This window comes from Alligator mississippiensis, chromosome 14, assembly GCF_030867095.1.
Source record: "Alligator mississippiensis isolate rAllMis1 chromosome 14, rAllMis1, whole genome shotgun sequence".
NCBI classification, from domain to species: Eukaryota; Metazoa; Chordata; order Crocodylia; family Alligatoridae; genus Alligator; species Alligator mississippiensis.
This window is the reverse complement of record NC_081837.1, coordinates 5,576,278-5,595,538: the sequence shown is the minus strand read 5'-3', so window position 1 is coordinate 5,595,538 and position 19,261 is coordinate 5,576,278. Positions and strand designations below refer to the sequence as shown.

The 19,261-nt window shown below is 46.7% G+C and overlaps 1 protein-coding gene across 7 annotated transcripts in view; it reads left to right on the top strand.

The window, feature by feature from the left end:
• Nucleotides 1-19,261, top strand: part of ACACA (acetyl-CoA carboxylase alpha) — a 182,349-nt gene that overhangs the window by 138,208 nt on the left and 24,880 nt on the right. For all 7 annotated transcript variants that reach the window (XM_059717405.1, XM_006276473.4, XM_019493301.2 and 4 more), the window contains 5 exons: nucleotides 1,006-1,102; nucleotides 5,818-5,914; nucleotides 6,600-6,735; nucleotides 14,582-14,759; nucleotides 17,294-17,406. In XM_059717405.1, the coding sequence (XP_059573388.1) occupies nucleotides 1,006-1,102; nucleotides 5,818-5,914; nucleotides 6,600-6,735; nucleotides 14,582-14,759; nucleotides 17,294-17,406 (621 nt within the window). The remainder of the gene's footprint in view (nucleotides 1-1,005; nucleotides 1,103-5,817; nucleotides 5,915-6,599; nucleotides 6,736-14,581; nucleotides 14,760-17,293; nucleotides 17,407-19,261) is intronic.

Sequence of the window (19,261 nt, the reverse complement as noted above, 5' to 3'; positions counted from 1 at the left end):
CGAGCTAGCAAATACAGCATGTTGCTTCACATGGGGGATGGTGTAACCAGTCCCTTGGAATCACCTGTGCCCAAAGGACATTACGTTTGACCCTGGATTCCTTTTTATAAAGAGCTAGATCATACTACAGCCAGCTATGCATCAGCAGCAGGGTCAAGATAATAGAGCTCTCATGCTTCAGGGCATAAGATGATCGCCTGCCTGGGTCAGGAAGGAATTGTTTTCTCCCTGCATTGCATGATTATATAGGTGCACTTGTTGGAAAGGTGCTAGGTACTGTGAAACATCAGAAATTTGCCATCCTTATTGGAAAGGAGATGGGTTTGATGAACAGACGTTGACTCCTAGCATTCTGTCTAGAACCTGGATTGGTGCGGGAAGAACACTGCTTCGTCAGGAATATCTTTAGTAGAGCAAGTGGGCTTAGTTAACCAAAAAGGTTTCACTTTATGGGCTGTACATAATGATTCTGTCCTGTTACCTGTCTACCAGAATGTGTGACCCACGCATTGCCTACTATTCAATTATCATCAGCTCATGTATACCTAATATCTGGCTGTCTTCAGCATTCTGAGAAAAAGGAATTGGCAGAATTGAGAGAAAATTGTAAGTTAGGTTTTTAAAATAGAAACAGGCATTTTGAAAACCCCCTCTTTAATGACTTGGCTGCCTTTTGACAAATGTTTGCAGTGTCTCGAAAAAAACAGAGTTATTTATTTAAAAGCATGCAAAGTCCCTCTGCTATCCGAACCCCATCGTTTAACAATAAATGATGCCTTTGCTGATAAATGAGTCTCTTTATGCAGACTAGCAAATGAAATAGGACATGATGGCTGAAGGCAGACAAATGTGCAGCAGTCTAACACTCCCTTGTATTATAATCTGTTTAAAAAAAGAAAGAAAGAAATGCCACCCCAAGTTCTCAAATGGGTATCTTGCTGCAAGTTTTAAATACTCTGTTTATATTTGCCCTCCCTTTCTGATGTCTCATTCTTGCTTTTGCAGCTCAAAAAGGCCAGTGGTTAAGTGGGTTCTTTGACCATGGCTCCTTCCTGGAGGTCATGCAGCCTTGGGCACAAACAGTTGTAGTTGGCAGAGCCAGGTAAGTCCCCAGAGACCTCTCTGTACCTTTGTAGACATCTAGCTCCAGTGCTGATGCTCTGCATCTTTGCTGACACAGTCCGACCAAGTTGGTGTGTGGAGGTAGGTTCTCTTTGGTGTGAAACTGAGCCTGCCATAATACGGGGAAGAGAGCGCGCATGAGGCATGGCAACAGGTGATTCCCCTGAAAAAAACATTGTGGTGCTTGTGGTAACCTAGAGAAGCCTTGCTGTAGTTTCTGCAGTTATTTAGTAACTGAGACGCATCATTGCTTGACAGTCCTGTTTAACTTGCAAGAAAAGTTCGGCTACAGCTAGAGCAGACTGTAAGAAGCTGTAAGTTGCTTGGATACCTGCATTTTTTTTCTCTGAGTGGGAAAATTGAAGTTTCTGTTAAATTTTATTACTCTAAAAAGAGAGAGAGTCAACAGCAAGCCCTACATGGATTAACCTACAGTATTCTCCACACCAGTACCTGTGTGGCTTGATCTTAGTCTGCATCCCTGCTGCAGAGGCGTGCGGCCCTAGAGGCTTGCATCTAGTACTCGCCGCCTTCTTGGGGACAGTTGGTTTCCCTTATCTTCATGGCAAGTGGCACCTGCTCGTGATCTAAAACATACCACTCTGGCTTGAGATTTAGGGCCCAATCTGGAAAATAACTCCAGCCTTTGTAGTTTGTTTGGTGTTGTGAGTCCATGCATGTTAGGGCTGCCGAGGAAGAAATGCCTGCAGATCGCATCGTCCATGTCTTGGTTCCGAATCCACGTCAGAGCTGGGTTCAGTTTTCTTCAAAAGCTTATCCTCTGCTTAAAACAAAATCCAGGGCATTGCAGGTTGCGTTATCTGATTGTCACGCTGCCCTGCCGGTGCTCGTGTTCTCAAGCTTGGGAATTTTTTTTGTCCTGCAGTGCATACCTGCCCTGACCTGAGGGCTGCATAGGGCTGGGCACATGGACTACACTTCAGCTCCTCTCCTCTGCTTCTACACTTAGGGTGAAGGTTCTTGCTATTTGCTTTGGACTGTAACAAGCACCATAACTCCTTAACCTTCAGTTAGCTCCTTTATTTTGGTAGTTTACTTTGCCATTGCCCATAGGCAGCCAAGTTCCTTGAACCCAGAACGTCCTCCTTGACATCACTCAGGTTCGGACGTTGCTCTTCGTGCATTTTTGCTCGTTGTAGCAAGTGAAGATGTTCTCAATGTCATTATGGCCTGGGAGAATCTCGCATCGCAGGAAGGCTCTCCATCTGCCAACGATGGAAGTGGCTGGAGATGAATTTCCTTGGTCTATGGGTAGTCAGTGGGGGGTGGCTTCAGATCCAGGGAACCTACGTCTCTTTTTCTCCAAATGTGCCTCCAGAGAAGCAAAGTGTGCTAACGCGGGCTCTGTAAGCCTTAGACTTTCAGCTCCAAAATGGTCAGAGAAGTGCCATCTGAGGTTTAGGAGATAAGAGGTCCTTCAGGGATAGATTTCCCTACACGGGGCTCTTCCAGGAGATCACTGGCTGCCCACTTAGGCTTTGTGGCCCTGGAGATGCTTTTGAATGTCACAGGCTGACAACCCAATGCTGAAAAAGCTGAGGCTTTGGTCAGAGGCATAATCCGGCCAGTCTTGGTGTTTGTCTGCATCAGTCTTTGGCCCAGGAACATCACTGTAGCAGGGACTAGGGCGCCTGCTGCGAGAAGTGCGGGGATAACCCTTCAGGTGCCGGTTGCTGAGGCAACCAAAGGGCGCTAATGGCTTACACCTGCCTGGCCAGCTGAGGAAAGGGGCAGGGCCTGGCCCCTACAGGAAGCACAGGCAGGAGGCCAGAGGCACTTCCCCGACCAGCAGCTAAGGAGGAAGGAGCTCCCTGCCACAAGAGAGAGAGCCTGAATGCCAGAGCAGCATTGGTCACCGCGGTAGGAGAGAAAACCCGGTAGGCCTGAGCCTAGTTAGAGCTAGTGGCTTACGTTTACGTTGCAGCCAAGAGGCTGGTGTTTGTTACGGGTTATGTTTGCTATCGTTACACCCCTGCTTTGGGTGAGGCTATAAGGGGATGGAGCAGGCCTCATAGGGTATTCAAGGTAGAGTGAGGACCCCAGCCCCTGTGAGGGGCAGCATGGCAGAGAAGGGCCCTGTGAGGGGCAGCATGGCAGAGAAGGGCCCTGTGAGGGGCAGCATGGCAGAGAAGGGCCCTGTGAGGGGGCAGCATGGCAGAGAAGGGCCCTGTGAGGGGCAGCATGGCAGAGAAGGGCCCTGTGAGGGGCAGCATGGCAGAGAAGGGCCCTGTGAGGGGCAGCATGGCAGAGAAGGGCCCTGTGAGGGGCAGCATGGCAGAGAAGGGCCCTGTGAGGGGCAGCATGGCAGAGAAGGGCCCTGTGAGGGGCAGCATGGCAGAGAAGGGCCCTGTGAGGGGCAGCATGGCAGAGAAGGGCCCTGTGAGGGGGCAGCATGGCAGAGAAGGGCCCGAGCGCCAGAGGGGTGTAGGCCAAGACAGTGTTGTACACGCATAGCCCACAAGGCTTGGGTACACAGAACACTAGAAGCAGGAGAATTGTAGCCAAGCAAAAGAAAGGTAGCCTCCCTATAAAGAACTCATATACCATCAAAGTTGTGGCGGGCGAGAACAGGAGGGTGCAAGCCCGAAGCTTGGCACAGTAAAGGAGGCAACGGGAGAGCACAGCAACCCTGACGTTGCTCCTGCTAACTGAAAAATCATTCTCAACATTAATACCTGCCACAGTGCCAAGACCTCCAGCCATGGCATCACCCAGCACACAGACATCTCCAGGAGAAGATGGTGATCCTGCAGCACTGTTCTCTTGGGTAGAACTTGGTATTTCTTGTCCATCTTATCCAAGGCAGAGGCTGTTGTGGCCAATCCACCAGGTTAGTATGCCTGGGTCTGGTATTGCCTTGTTTACAAGCAAAGGCTCTTCCCTCATTCTGACTGAATGGACAATGTCCATCAGTTTATGAGTTGGTTGCTCCACAGGGATTGGGAGAGCAGCTGCCACTCTCTTCATAAGGTCTTGGAAGCCTCTCAGATCCCCTGTTGAGAGGTGCCTGGGGTATAACTGCTTCATCCAAGTAGGGGGAGAAAATAGGAGTAGAAGGTCCCACATGTGTGAGCTTGCTTATGGAGTGGGGCACGAGCTACTAGCTAGATGAGCCACTAGGGTTTTTCCATCTCTAAACCGCGTATAATTCGTACTTCGCGAGTTCAATCCAGTGTTTATGAGGCACGTAGTATTTCTATGCAGGTTCAAAATATTATCATTTAACAATGTCACGTTCAGGGAACATCCCAAACAGTCAGTTCTTTTGGAAAACCAGAAGGGCTTCATTCAGGACTATGCTCAGCTCGACTTTTCCAGTTTCTTTTCATCTGACAAATTCTAAGCTGCTTTAGACTTTCTCCCTCTCTCACGCTTGCATATACAATACAAATGGAACCAACTTCTTTCAAAAGCAGTGGCATTTTGAAAAAATAAATATGAATGTATTCTTCTGGGATTGTTACTGTAAGTGCTGCCAAAACTCATCTTTTGTATGTATGTTTGGAATACGTGTGCTGTTGGCTGTAAATTGTCTTTTATTATTCCATGGCAACTTGTCCAGGGACACACTATAAAACAAGATGTAGCATCTTCATGTGCTAGCCTGATAAAATTTATTTGAAGTATAATGGAAAACAGAAGTTGTTTTGAGCTGTTTTCAAGTTCAATAAATAACTGTAATACTTGGATAAAGATGTTCTTTATTAGGTCACATGGGCCCTAATATAGAAGTTATAAGTTACCGATTTAAGACGGCTTTGGCAATTATGGGTTTCCAGGCAGACTCTTAATCATTGTGAGTAGGAATATTTTCAATCCCCCTAGTGCACGTTGGCCTTGTCACTTTTGCTACCTGGGGTGCTTGTCATCCAACTTGAGACGGTTGAGTAGAGGGGCAGACTCTGCTGGGATTCCCTTTCATGCGACATCAGGAAGCCATTGTGCGCAGCTGTCGCCACAAGTGGTGCCTTGTGTTTTAGAAAGTTATTACGCTGAGTAGAGAGTGAGGCTGAATTTCTCCTGACATGCAGGCTACCCTGCCTCCTCCTGTGCCCAACTACCATTCCCCATAACCTCCGCCTGCCAGCTGGGAGGAGTAATAGACTCGCAACTAACCTCCCTTCCACCCATCACCATTTCCCACTTGTGGAAGATCCCTTTAAGAGGTGCAGAGGGATTATGGTCACTGGTTCACGCTCTCTTCTGGAAAACAATAGCTTGTGGGGCAGGGGGAAGGTTCGATCAATGAACACGGGGGGGGGGGGGGAATTTCAGTGCAAGGGTAACGGGGGCTAGGAAGGGTTGGGTTTCATGATGAAGACTTCTCATGAAAATCAGTGTAGTCACAAGACCATGTTGGAAGAGCTGCTCTAATAGGTGACGGCTGTGTGGCTCTATTTCTGTCTAGGACAAAAGGCTGCTTTGGTTCTGTGTCACTGTGAGGTGTGAGTTTTGCAAACAGGGACTGATTCGGAGAGCTGTAAGTCCCACTGAAATTATCCAGCTGCATGCCTGACCTCTCCAGAATGGCCAGGGAGCCTCTCCCTGCATTGGTTTGCATTATTTATCTCTTGGTATTTTCAAATGTTTTGATGTAGGCTTGGGGGAAAAAAAACCTAGCTCGTTGTATAACGGCAAAATATGTGGGTTTTAATTTGCCTTGTCTGTTCCCAGGCTGGGAGGAATACCTGTAGGAGTAGTTGCCGTAGAAACCAGAACTGTGGAGCTAAGTATCCCTGCTGACCCTGCAAACCTGGACTCAGAGGCCAAGGTAGGTTTGGCCATTGAATGTGCATCGGGCTGTGGGTTAAAACTATTTTCTGCAGACACCCCCTTGCAAAGCTTGCTTGTTTTTATAGAGAAATTAGCCCGTGTGTGGGACCCACAGGTAGTCAGACTCTGGCCATGTGCTACCACAGTGCAGCTGATCAATGGACTGTGCTGCTGGTTACTGTGTGCCTGCAGAGAGAAAGTCTTAGATATGGATCATCTCTGAGACTTCCTTACAAGCCCTGCTCTGAGAGGCAGGGAAGGTGTTATAGCGAAAGCACAGGATGAAGGAGCAAAATCTCATTTTCTTCTCCTGCTGCTGGGGCCACAGCCTCCTGCTTCTCATTCCTTCTTCTCTTGTGCCTGCAGGCAGTTGGAGACTGATATGTTCTCACAAAGCTTCACCAAAGTCCTCTAGAGGGGCTCCACGAAGGGCAGAGGTCTGCTTGCATGGGTTTAACTGCAGGGTCAAGGACCAACCTTGTCAGCTCTTGGGGGCAGGGTCCTGGCTGTCCTGTCTGTTGTCCATCTCGCACATCAGTGACCCCTAATACTGGGCCTCACATGTTTTTTCAGCCTCAAGATTTCAGATTGCAGCTCTCGTTGTAGAGCTTTGTGTTCCTGTCTCAGTAACTCTCTTGATAACCGGACATTTAGCGCTTACCATTTTTTTTCCTTCTCAACAGATAATCCAGCAGGCTGGTCAAGTGTGGTTCCCAGACTCTGCCTTTAAGACAGCCCAAGCTATCAAGGACTTTAACAGGGAGGGACTTCCTCTGATGGTCTTTGCCAACTGGCGAGGCTTCTCCGGTGGCATGAAAGGTGATTATCAAGCAGTCGTTATGTTTGGTATCAAACCACTTCGTGGGGACATGGGACCACAGGTGGCCTGATGCGTTTAGATTGTGATGTAAGACTTCCCTTCAGCATAACAGATCCTTCCCCCCACTCACAATAGACCTGTGTTACAGTGGAGAGCAGTTGTTCCTTTGCCAGTCCCATGTTGCTAGGGCCCACCTGCCACCTCCTAGCAGAGCACACTTGAGCAGATACGCTTAGACTTGTGTAGTAGGGCGTGCCCAATTCATCCTCCTCTGCTGCAGTCTGCATCCAGTTTCTTCCCTAATGGGAAAGAGCTAGTGGCCTGAACCTTGAAGGCAGCTGACCTTCCTTACCCACCTTCACAGCAGGTCTGTAACCTTTTAGGCCTACCAGTCTTCAGAGTTCAGACCTATTGACACCCTAAATATAGCTGAGTGATCAGGACCTGCTTTACCATCTGGCCATCTTGGGATACTGGTCTAATTTGGAGTGGGCTCCACTTTCACAGATTCAAACCTTGGAAAATGTGCCAGATTTCAGCCAGGGTGTGGGACGCTGCAGATGTTCCATCTGCTATGCCAAAGGGGGGGGAAGTGTGGTACAATTGGGTCAGGATCTGGGCGGGTCGTCTGCCAGGCTACTATCAGAAAGGAATCCGAGATCTGCATTAGATAAAGTAAGCCCATGACGCCAGGGAGCATTGACCCCAAGTGCATGAAATGCATGGTTTGCCTGGGAAAGTCTTAATAGACCCCACACCCCATGATTTGAAAAGAATAGAGAAATTCAGTCCCTTTTCTGCTAACCTTAAATGAAGCTGCTGTTGCTTTGGCTGCATCTGTGTGGTTTCCCAGCATGTTCTTTTCCTGGTAGCTGGCCTTCTAAATGATGGGCAAAGCCATCTGAAGCCCATTCTAAAACTGTAGGCTGCAGGTCTCTCCTCTGAGCTGGCAAATCTTCTGAGCATCCTTCCCTTATGAGGTGTCATTGCCTTCCTCTGTTCTTTACAAGTAAATCCTAGGACTGCATTGCTTTGGGTGCAACGCTCTCTTACCCCTTTGTCTACTTTGCATTTTTTTTTTTTAAATCAGTGCAGCTGTGTTTGTAGAGACTTTAGTGTAGATGTGCTGCAACCAGGGTAAGTCATGACTGTAAACTGGTACAGCTGATCCCAGCCTGGATACCCAGTCCTGGCAAAGCCCAAAGTAAGGTGACAGTTCTGCTTAACAGGTTGAATCAGCTTTTATATGATCAAACACCTAAAACCCATAGAAAAGTTCCCACTGTCATTCTTTTGAATTCCATGATTCCACAGCAAAAACTAATTCCCATTGCATATTTGCAAGCTATATCACAGCACTGAAATCTTGAGAGCCTTGCTTGATTTCCATTGTCCGAGATGAGAGATTCCGAGCCTGAAAGAAGTCATAAATAGTGACAGGCCAGACTGGGTTTTAAGAATTCTGATCTTTTTAATAGTGTTAAATTGTAGTCACATACCCAGAGGAATCGTTGTTTGTAGTACATGCCTTCCAAGCTGATTGTGTCCCCAGTAACAGAGCTCTGCCTCTACTTCCCTGTGCTGAAACATTTGTCTGATAGTTGAAACAAATCCAGTTAAATCCATGAACCTCCCTAGCAGGAATGCTCTGCACAGCTCCGCCTTAAGCCTGCAGGAGGAAGAGAACATTTCACTCGGCAGTAACTCCTGCCGTGATGGTGTGGGGCTGATAGGAACAAATGAAGCCCCGTCTAGCCTTTCATAGGCAGATGGGCGGCAGCAGGAATAACACAGAACGTGCAATGTGCAACTTGTAAGATAAGTTCTGTTCAGCATAAACAACATGGCATTATTTTATGCCTTCCCCTCCTAACAGTTATAGGGACTGCCCCGATCAGCTCCAGTGAAAACAGGTAATTGGATTTTAACAGTGGTTTAGCTGCTAACAAAATTTACAGCTGCCAACCTGGGACAATTAAACCCTAATCTTGGGAAACCCCGACCGCTTAGGGAACCGTACATCCCTCTTCCTCACAGCTTAGATTGGGGGCTGAGCTGGCCAGCTGTATTGCATATGGAAATGGATAGGTGTATTCATCACATAGCTGCTTTGTCTCATTGATAATTTCTGCGTGCATTATTGTCATATCAGGTGTTTTCTCTAAATTGACTCTTGGCAACAGCAGTGGCTCAGATGAATTGAGCTGTTGAAAAGCTGCTCAGTTCATAAACCCACAGCTAGGCTTTGGGACCAGATATTGCGATTTTGAATTTTGTGGAGTGACATGAACGGGAGATTGATATGATAACTTTTTAACTAGGTAAAAAGATTTAAGGCGCTTTACTTGTATGTGGCACTTAACAGGCACCCAAAAGAAAAGGTTATAGCTGTAGTTATCACAGTAAGAACTTCTTACCCTAGGACAGGGGCAGGGGTGGGCAATTATTTTGGGTGGAGGGCCGCTTACTGAGTTCTGGCAAGCCATTGAGGGCCGCATGACAGGCAGCCAGGGGCAGATAAATATTAATTTTCTACATTTTTTAGGGGCCCCGCGGGCCGGATAGAATGGGCTGGCGGGCCGCATCTGGCCCATGGGCCGCATTTTGCCCACCCCTGCCCTAGGACAACTGACGTTTGGGAGAAGTGCTCTGTTGCACCAACTGTTTTTTTAGCATGAGAGAAAGGATCAGTCTTGGTTGCAGGATACTCCAATCACATGGTTGAGGCTGAATGGAGGTGTTTGTTCAAGGACAAAATACAACCTGTCGGCACTCTAAAGACCTGAGCGCTCATCCTAGCTCAGCCAGGGACTGAGAGAGACCTTCAGTTCTCTGCCCCTCATCTGCCTTACCCCCCAGTTCAAGAACGTGCTGAGAGATTTTCATTCGTTAACGCTTGCAAAGGGCACTGAGATCCTCTGATGGAAGAAGCTCTAGAATTAAAAAGACTTGTTAGATGATTAGTGCAATTGTGCGAGCTTCCTTCACTCTTAGAGTGACCCTCAGCTGCGCTCTGAGCAATGTTTTGCTTTGGGACCAGAACCACAGGGCAGAGCCATGTAGCAGAAGTATCGGGATTTCCATTTGCGCATCACTTGTTAATACAAGCTTGGAGGAAGAAAAGAGAACAGTGCAGGAAGGGAGGGAGGAAGGACAGCGCCATTTTGAATTACATGTGGGTCAGGATGTTTTTCACGTGTGTGCAGACCTGGGTCAGAAAGTGTTGGTCTCTGCAGTCGGTCTCCACCATCCTTGGGGAGTTGTTTGCAGTTTGGGTTTCAATGCTGGCTGGGGATTATGCCGGGAGGGAAAATAAACAATTATGCCACCCCTCAGTGCACACAAACACACTGCCAGGAGCCGACTGCACTGTGGGTAAAATGACTCCAAAATTGTGTGTAATGAGTAGGAAAAGATTAGAGACAGCTCTTGCTATGCTGAAAATTGACATTAGTGGAAGGGGGGGGGGACGGGGACCCTCTTTACTAGTCAGCCTAGGAGGTCTAATTCACACAGTAACATAAATAAATAAAATAAATAAAATAAAAGCATATCACAACGGCATTGGTGGCTTCCCCCAATGAGCTGGATGTGGCCGGAAGGCTATTCAGCATAATGCAAAATTAAATTATAAAAACGGGCTCGAATATTTAGATGGAGGAGCCATTTGGAAGCAGTTTATTTAGGCGAACCGGCAATGACCCACGACAGCGAGACATCAAGCGTGAAATTTACTAGAAATTAGCACCAGGGTCTCAGACTCAGCATGAATAGTTTGATAGGATGCAAATCCCAGTGATATTAAACTGCATCACTGCTGGTGCTCCAGGGTCACTCTCAGTTGGTTTTTCATGTTATACTTATTATTTTTTCCTGGGACAGGTTATAAATAACAATAAAAAAAAAAAATTGTATTGAAAACTTTAACCAGAATGAAAAGGCTGTTTTGAATCTCTCATTACCTGGATGTTGAATTACAGCACTGCCTGTGTGTAATGGGTTTATGAGGTACATTAGGTGTATGTGGCCGATACGCGCCTGGCTTTTTACCTCGAGGTCCTATCTGATAAGCCCGCCAAGCTGACGAGATCTGTTCCAGCTTTGGAGGTGCAGGGCAGAGTGCCCAGCGCTATGGAAACATTAAAAAGCTGTCCGCAGCCTTCCTAGCATGCCTGATGCATCCGGCTGCCAATATTTACACATACAGCATAATAACAGCTTCCAGCAGATTTCGCGCCTGCAGTCAGTAGATGCCGATACAGGCTGCAGCGAAACGCCCGGACATAGAATGAGTGTGGGTTACATGCACTGACTGCTGCACTGAATGACAAACAGCGCTGCTCTTCCAAAGGGCCATTAAGCATTTCTGCATTTCAGATAGATGCCTTGCAAATCCCAGGTTTGAATGAAGATTGGATAGAAGTTTGACCTGCAAGTTGCCATCTGGTTTAAATTTTTCTTCTGATTGGCTGGGCTCTTTTGTTAAAATGTATTTACAAATACCCAAAAGGTGGTTTTAGAAAAGCAAACCTCACCTGCAAGTTCAGTGGGCTTACATGTGTGGCCAGCAGAAGTCGCAGTGGTTTGAAAAGCATGGGTATGCAAGCAGTTAGTTCCTTGAAGATGACAAGTCTCCAGTAGTTTTATAGAACATACTGGGCACGTCTACATGAGACATTTACTGAGGAGTTGTCTAATTAGCTCTGCAGTAAAGTCTCAGCATCTACACATGAGGTCCTGTTAGGCTGCAGTAAGCTAATAAACGCCTCTGTAGGTGAGTACTTGGACACACAAGTACTATCCTGCAGCAGCGTTATTTAATGTGCAGCACTGCACATGTAGACACTGCCGGGCGCTTGCTGGGGCACAAGAGTGCTTCATTGCAGGGGCTGCTGGCTAGCCCTGCACTGGAGCACCCTCTTGCCACAGCCAGGCCCTCTGCAGCACATAGAGCCAAATTTGGAGCAGCCCTGGCCCAGCGCCCCCTGTCAGTTGAGGCTGTTTTGACCTGGCTCAACATACTGTGGACTCGGGCACATGTGTAAACCCAGCACCGGGGAGCAATAAACTCCAGCGCAAACTGTGCCAGAGTTTATTCAGTTGTATTAATAGCATGTGCAGATGTGCCCGTTAAGTTTGTTGCAGAAGCCCCTGTCCACAAAGGCACTAGGACTGCACACACAAGAGAACAGTAGGCACCACTGAACACAGGTGCCATTCACCACCAGCAGCAGTTAAATCTGTGTAGTATTTCCCATTCTAGAAATAGGAATAGGTGCGAACTCTACAACAGAAGTAATCATCACAGCATGACAAATGTTTCACAGTTGAGGACAGTATTAACTCAATTCAGGGAGGGCCTGTTTTCTAGTCATTACCTTGGCGTACTAGGAGTCAGGACTCCCGGGTCCTCTTCACAGCATTTCACATGGCTTTTAACAATTCTGCCAGCTCTCTTATACCATCAGGAAACTAGATAGTGTAACGATAGCCATTTTGCCAAGGTATTGCCAAGCTTACCTAACTGTGTTTGCAAAGAGCTTTGAGATCCTGAGGACTTGTGGAAGTGCCAAGTGTTAGTGTTAAAGATCCCAAATAGTCTTGTAATCTTTTTTTTAAGTGCCATTGTCAATTAAGGCAGTTTCCCTTGCTTCGATGAAACCTGCCATAACATAACTTCCATTGAATTCATTTGGGCTATACAGTGCATCGCAGCGTTTCTGCGGTAGAGCTGGAAGGCTGGAACCAGCACTTTTTTAGATGAGTCCTAAGAAACACTGTTAACAGAGACACTAGTCAATGCACTACAGCGCACTTGTTCCATTAGCCTCTCCTCCATCTCCCCAGTCCAAATGAGTGGCATTCCCCCCACCACCTTTTTTCTAAGTAAAATATATACTCCTGGCAGGAGTGAAAAATGTCCCCCTAATTACACCATGATTTTATTATGTAGCACTAGTAAAAAATGTCTAGTAAAGAATTAATTCTGTTAAAATAATTTGAATCAAGCAATTATTTTCTTAACACTAGAATTAGCTGAAAGTACTTCAAGTGGTTTATTACTCACACTACATAATAAAATAATTATGTAATTAGTAATAAATTTGTCACTCCTTTTCTGGTCCTTTTTTTTTTTTTTTTTTTTTTGGCTCAGGACAAACGAGAAGGTTGGGGTTTTGTTTCCTTCCCTCTCTATTAGTAGTTCGTATATATTCTCACAGGTCTGGGATTAAAAAAATAGATAATGCTGGCTTCCTACAGTGTCTGGGACTTTTTAAAGGCTTTTAAACCATTTTTTTTCCTGGATATTCAGAGAATGAACTGTGTATGAGATTTTCTTGTGCACAGAGGGAAAAGGGGAACCTGATGGCCAGAGCTGAGGGTAAGAGCCTGAGAAGAGCATTTGAGAGAGGCATGGGTTCAATTCTTTACTTTGCTGCGTGTTTCCTATGTGACCCGAGACAAGACGCTGCATCTCTCTGTGCCTCTGTTTTCCGTCTATCAAATGGCGTACCCCTGTACCTCTCTGGCAGAGGGTTAAGGTAAAAGCTACTGGGGCTGTTAGATGCCATGGTGTGGGGACCAAATAAGCAGCCAAGAGAGATGAGTGGAAGTAATTGGATCCGAGTTGTGCTAGAGGCTGGCATGATTTCTAGCAGGCATGCGCAAAGGCAGTGTGTCATGGAGCAGGGAGGTAGACTCTCTCTTTGCTACGTGCCTGGGATATTAGCGATTTTTGGTCCAGCGCTGGAAAATTTGAGAAAAGAGAAAGTCGAAAGAGGAGCAACAAAAATGACCAAGGAGCTTGAAGGGGCTGTGTTAGGAGAAATAGTCTAAAAGGCCAATGCTGGTAGTTAAAAGTCTACAACTGTGCAGCGGCTCCAAGTCCTGAGGCACGGAGCAGCTGTGTGGAGCTGATCAGCTGAATACTGAGGAACCGTATCAGCTCGACTGTTGGAGCAGTCTCCCTCCAGAAGTGGTGAAAGCCTAGTTGTTCTCTAAACCAAAGCTTTATGAAACCCTGAAAAATATAGTGCAGCAAATAATCCTATGCTGACAGAGAGATGGAATAGATGTTCCCAGTAGGTATTTTGTATCGCCAAGCTGTTTGATTTGATGATTCTTTATATAATCATGTGTATAATGAGATTTGTACCCAGTGCAGCCTGACTGTTTCTGTGCTAAACTCCTGCCATCTCATATTTGTCACTTGGTTCCTAAAAAGTTAAAAAACAAAAACTCAAACATTTTTGGAGTTGACCTTTTATCTGTGCACAGCCTTTGCCTGGTGAAATTATTCTTGGAAGTCTGAGCAAAATCCCTTCTGCTAGTGTCTGTTTAAAGAAAAGGAGGAAACAGTCTTCAATGGGGAGGGGGCAAAAAAAACGAACCCTACCCTCCTTATAGTGATGTGCAAAAGATTTCCTGTCCTTCAGGGTACCACACACATGTGCAAGCACTTTAGGATAGTATGGAAATGAAAGTATGTGGCCAGGCTTTTCAGAATGGAGCTCTACAATCTGAATTCACATTTGTGTACTGAATGTCTGGCCTGGATTTCAGAATTGCTGAAATCCCTGCAACACCCACTGCCCAAGTCAGCCAGCTGGAGGCGGTTGGTGCAGGGCGAGCACCTGTGAGCTGATCTGGATACCCTTGGGTTGGACCAAACAGGAGCCAGGGGCTGGAGCTACTGACCCTGGGTGCAGAAGCATTGTTATTAAATTGTCCTGCCTAAACCAGGCACTTCCTGGGAGGTCCTGGAAGTGCTTGTATGGAGTGGGAAGGCAGGGGACTTGGGAATGCAGCAGCCGGGAAGGTAACATGCTGCCTTCTTTGTCCTAGACATGTATGACCAGATACTGAAGTTTGGTGCCTACATCGTGGACGGCCTGCGGGAATACAGGCAACCAGTGATTGTTTACATCCCACCCCAGGCAGAGCTGAGAGGAGGATCCTGGGTGGTGATCGACCCCACCATTAACCCTCGACACATGGAGATGTATGCAGACCGGGACAGCAGGTATGGCACCTCGGTGATCTAGTTCCTTCTCTGATGCATCCTGCTCCCAGACGGGAGGGAGCACCAGGCTGAGCGCACTGTTGTTGTGTTGTGTGCCTTTACAAAAGGAGCTGCTATGTAGCGGTTAGATAACACCAGGAGTGGGTTCTTTCTCCAGCTACTGACTCCGTGGGTAACTTGGATCATAGGCCTAAACTTCTCTGGATCAACTCTCCAAGGGGCTGGGAGGTTTGGTTGGTAAAGCCTGTTGGGATCCTGACACACAGGCCTCTTCTTTTTCTGGTTATTGCACTTAAATAACTGGAGATGCAACTTTCCAAGCACAAGTAACTGTGACTGCATTTTACACTGCTTAAATATCTCACCAGCTGACCTGCAGGCATTTGTATAGTTCCTGATCACTATAAAACACAGCCAGCAAAATGAACTTGTGGTGAGGGTGGTTTCTGGGTACAAAAATATAGGCAAACCAGGGGAAAAATAAGGCCTGTCAGTCTCTTAAAATAGAAGAAAGATTGGGCTGATCTGGGAGGGATGTAACAGACCTGGCCTGGCAACAACTGATAGAAATGGGATAAACTGCAAGAGCAGGATGCCGTGCCTTTATCAGAGCCATTCGGCACGGAGTGGTCAAGGGAAGGAGGACAGAGGTGCAGTTCCGTTGCATAAAGAAAGAGCAAAGCAGCTCTGATGCCAGAGAGAACCTCACCACAATAGAGTTCTGTTTCTAGTCTATCTGATCCGGTCAGCCATATGATATGAAAATACCCAGGCAGATGGGAAAACAAACTTGTGTCTGAAGGTAAAAGTAACGTTATTATACCGGTCTTTCCCCCAGAGCAGCCTTCCACATGCGAGTCTCTTTGTATTCTGCTCACAGCAGTGGGCACAGCTGACATGCACCTTGCAGCTCTCTTCCTCTCTCTGGTATGAGCTATAAGCTCCTTATTCCCTGTTAGAGATGGGCAAGCACCAGAAAGCCTGCTCTCCTTGCTCTTCACAAGCTAAACCATTCCACTGACACCCAAGAGCCATTTCTCCCCATGTTAGTTATGTATCAAAATAGAGCGGTGCAATTTTAATATCTTTTTTGAAGTCAGTCGGCTTCCTTAGAGAAACACTCCTGGAAAGTGCCACTGTTTTGAAGCATTTCCCAGGAATTTTACCACTGCAAGATGATGGGAGTGGAGATTGCATGTGTAGGACACCTTTAAGGGGCTCATTTGAGTGCTTCTCTGTACCTCTTCCTATGGGCTATGCCGACAGTGATGCATTGACCCCTACCAAGAACTGTTGTGACCTGTGCATGTGTTCACCTCCTCTCGAAGAATGGTTGTGTTTCTTGGTCTGCTTGTCCTCTTGTACCTGAGGAAGTGGAACGGCCCCAAATGGGAAACCTTTGCCTGTTGGACGCAGACTTGGCCCATGCATCTAGAGCCAGAACAGTGACATTCAGAACTGAGGCAACCTGTCTCTCTCTTGTGTTCCCTCCTTAAAACATAGAAAGGTTTGGGTGCTTGGGACACCGAGAGTACTTGTTAAACAGAACAACCAGCTTTCCTGCCCCTTGGCTCAGTCAGATTTGTTCCTAGAGCAAAGAGGACCAGCACCACCAGGCCACAGTTCACATAAGGGTAAACCTTCCCTCATTAGTGTCCCGAGACATTACTTAATTATTGAGGCCACATGATGGAAGGGGCCATAGAATATACAATATGCTAACAATTCTCTGGATGATGATTTAAGCCCTTGGTAGATGTGAACTTACCACGTTTGTTATCAGTGGTCTACGAATCCTACTCAGAAGGACGTGTCCCACAGCAAGGGCCCATTATCTGCCCCTTTCCTGCAGGAGCAGTTCTGCCTGTGAGCTCACTTCCACCCTTGCAACCCAGCGTTGAGAAGAGTCTCACACCTCCTGCCCGCTAGACTTTCCCGGGAGCAAAAAACACCTGTTTTTAGAAATAAAGCACGTGGGTTCTGTCCATATGGAGCCTCTGCCCCCCGGTCATCGTTTGTCTCCCATTGCCACCACTGTTTGTAACCTCTCCACTGTGCGGCCCTGTCTTTTCCTGGTTCTCTCTCTCTCCACTTGGAAGTAAAATAATTTCCATCTGCGTTCTGCCTTCCTTCAAGCCTAGGTCCCAAACCATGTGTTTCCTCTCTCTCTGTCCTGGGAATCTGGTAGATTCTGTCTTGAGAACAAGATGTTTGCATAAAATTCACTTTCCTTTCAACTTGAAATGGGCTACAGCGGCGCAGCTTGCTGCTGTTTGTTAACAGCGGCTTGTATTAAACAGAATTAGACTGATGCGTGGCTGTGAAACCCCACGTGCGGTCTGTAGTGTTAGATAAAAAATAGCTTGGATTCTTTCTTATTCTCTTTCTTTGTTTTTTCTTTCTTCCTGCCTTCCCTTCTCTTCTTGAATACTTTCCAGGTAACAAATTGTAGTGTTGCATTTTGTGTTTCCCCCTTGTCTGATGACCTGAAAGCCCCCCTGTTTCTTTTTCCCCCCCTTCCCATCTCTGCTCAGAGGAGGAGTTCTGGAGCCCGAAGGGACAGTAGAAATCAAATTCCGCAAGAAAGATTTGGTGAAGACAATGAGGCGAGTGGACCCAATCTACATTCGGCTGGCAGAGCGACTAGGTATGTCTGGTCTGTGGTGCTGGCAGATCAATGATCCGTTTAGCTAATATCTAATGAATGTGTTTATGGACCTTAAAGAGGGGGCACTGAGGCATTTTATCAAATTCATGATAATTTTTATTTACTGTCATCCAGCTCTGGAGGAAAAGCAGATGAGACAAGCTTTGTGTGTGTAATGATATTCCCTATATTCATGTACATCGACAGCATACAGTGTGCGGGTAATATCGTCATCTTAAACCAATTAATTTTTCCTTTGAAGAATACTGCAAACAATTATTAAAGCTTCTGCACGCAGAAATCTCTTCTCCGCGAAGGCTCAGCTCACTGAAAAGGCAGTGAGCCAGATCCTCCCTCGGCTGATGTAAGTGGGCATAGCTGAGAATCTGGATACAGTATGTTTGTGGCTTCTGAGCAGAGCCTGGTATGCTAGGCAGCTCTGAACTCCGGTAATTATCTCTGCCTGCTTACAGCTCCTCAGCAGCCTCAACAAGATAAAGTATTCTCCACTTCCTCGACTAAAACACTGTGTGACTTGGCTGCACTCTGTGACCAGCATCTCAAATATATACGTTATATTATTGTAGTGCCTTTCATTCCAGAAGATCCCCGAGCATGTTACAAACCTGATAAACTGAAATACAGACTATGCAGCAGTATCCATTTAATATCTGATACATACTGTCTCAGGGGACCAGACTCTTTGTATAGTTCTTTGCCATCTCTTCTTTCTCTAGTGTAATCTTAAAGAGCCTCTTTTCCCCCCAGCATTGATTTCCTTGTAGTAGTACAGAAAGTACCACGGGTGTGTGGTTTAAACTTATACCGCCTTTTGGGCTACTTTAGGTTGAAAGGTGCTATGTCAACGTGTGATCGCGTTGCTTTGGCTGCTATTACATCTTCATTTATAGCAGTACAGCAATTTACATTAGTTATTCACACACCACGCTCACCTTTGGCTCCGAAATAATAAAAAATTGCGGTGTGGGTCCTAAATGAGGAAGCGGATTTTGAGCAGTTTGGTTAAATGGACAAATCTTTTTCTTCTTCATTCTGCCTTCCCAAAGCAAAGTGTATGTCTTATTTGGGAGCATGGGGTAGGCAGATAAGTACAGTATATACCAAACAGCCAATCTGATACGACTTTGAAAGAGAATAATAATTGTAAAGGACACAGTCAAGGTTAAAACCATACTATCAGTCTCCAGTCAGATGTTTCTTACCCGCGTTCTAGATGACACGGGGCCTTTTTGCAAAACTAGAGAAGCTTTAAGGTCTCATCCAATGTTAGCTCACTGTGCTGTTTATCTTCTGTACTTCTTTCTGCTTGGAGAGTGGAAGCAGATGAGCTGCGTCCTGCCTTTACAGCATTAGCACAGTATGGCAATGTGTTTGGGTTCAGCTCTCATTAGCGTCCTTCGGTTGATCGAGTATGATGGAGAGACAGGGCCACAGAAGCATCTGGGCCGATTGTAGGGTAGTATCGGTACCGTGAGCCTGTCTCTGTTGGCGTTAAACTCTGTTGTTGTGATGTTGGGTGAAAAGTTATATTCACAAACTCTGACTTTGGGGCTGTGTTTAACCTGGCAGAGTCCCCATGTAGACGGCCCCTGCTGCAGCGGACGGGGGGAGGCCAGCACAGCCTCCGCGAGTAGGCACTTGCGGGGTTTTACACTCCACACTTGGAAGGCTGCTGTTTAGTCCTGAACCCAGTCAGGTCTCGTAGCTCCTGGGGGTGATTTTCTGGAACTACTGCTCCAGTGTGAGAGGCTCCAGAGGAAGGAGAAGAGAGATGTGTGGCTGGAGAAGGGCAGGCACTGAGCAGCCAGCACATGGGCCTGTAGATCAATGGCAG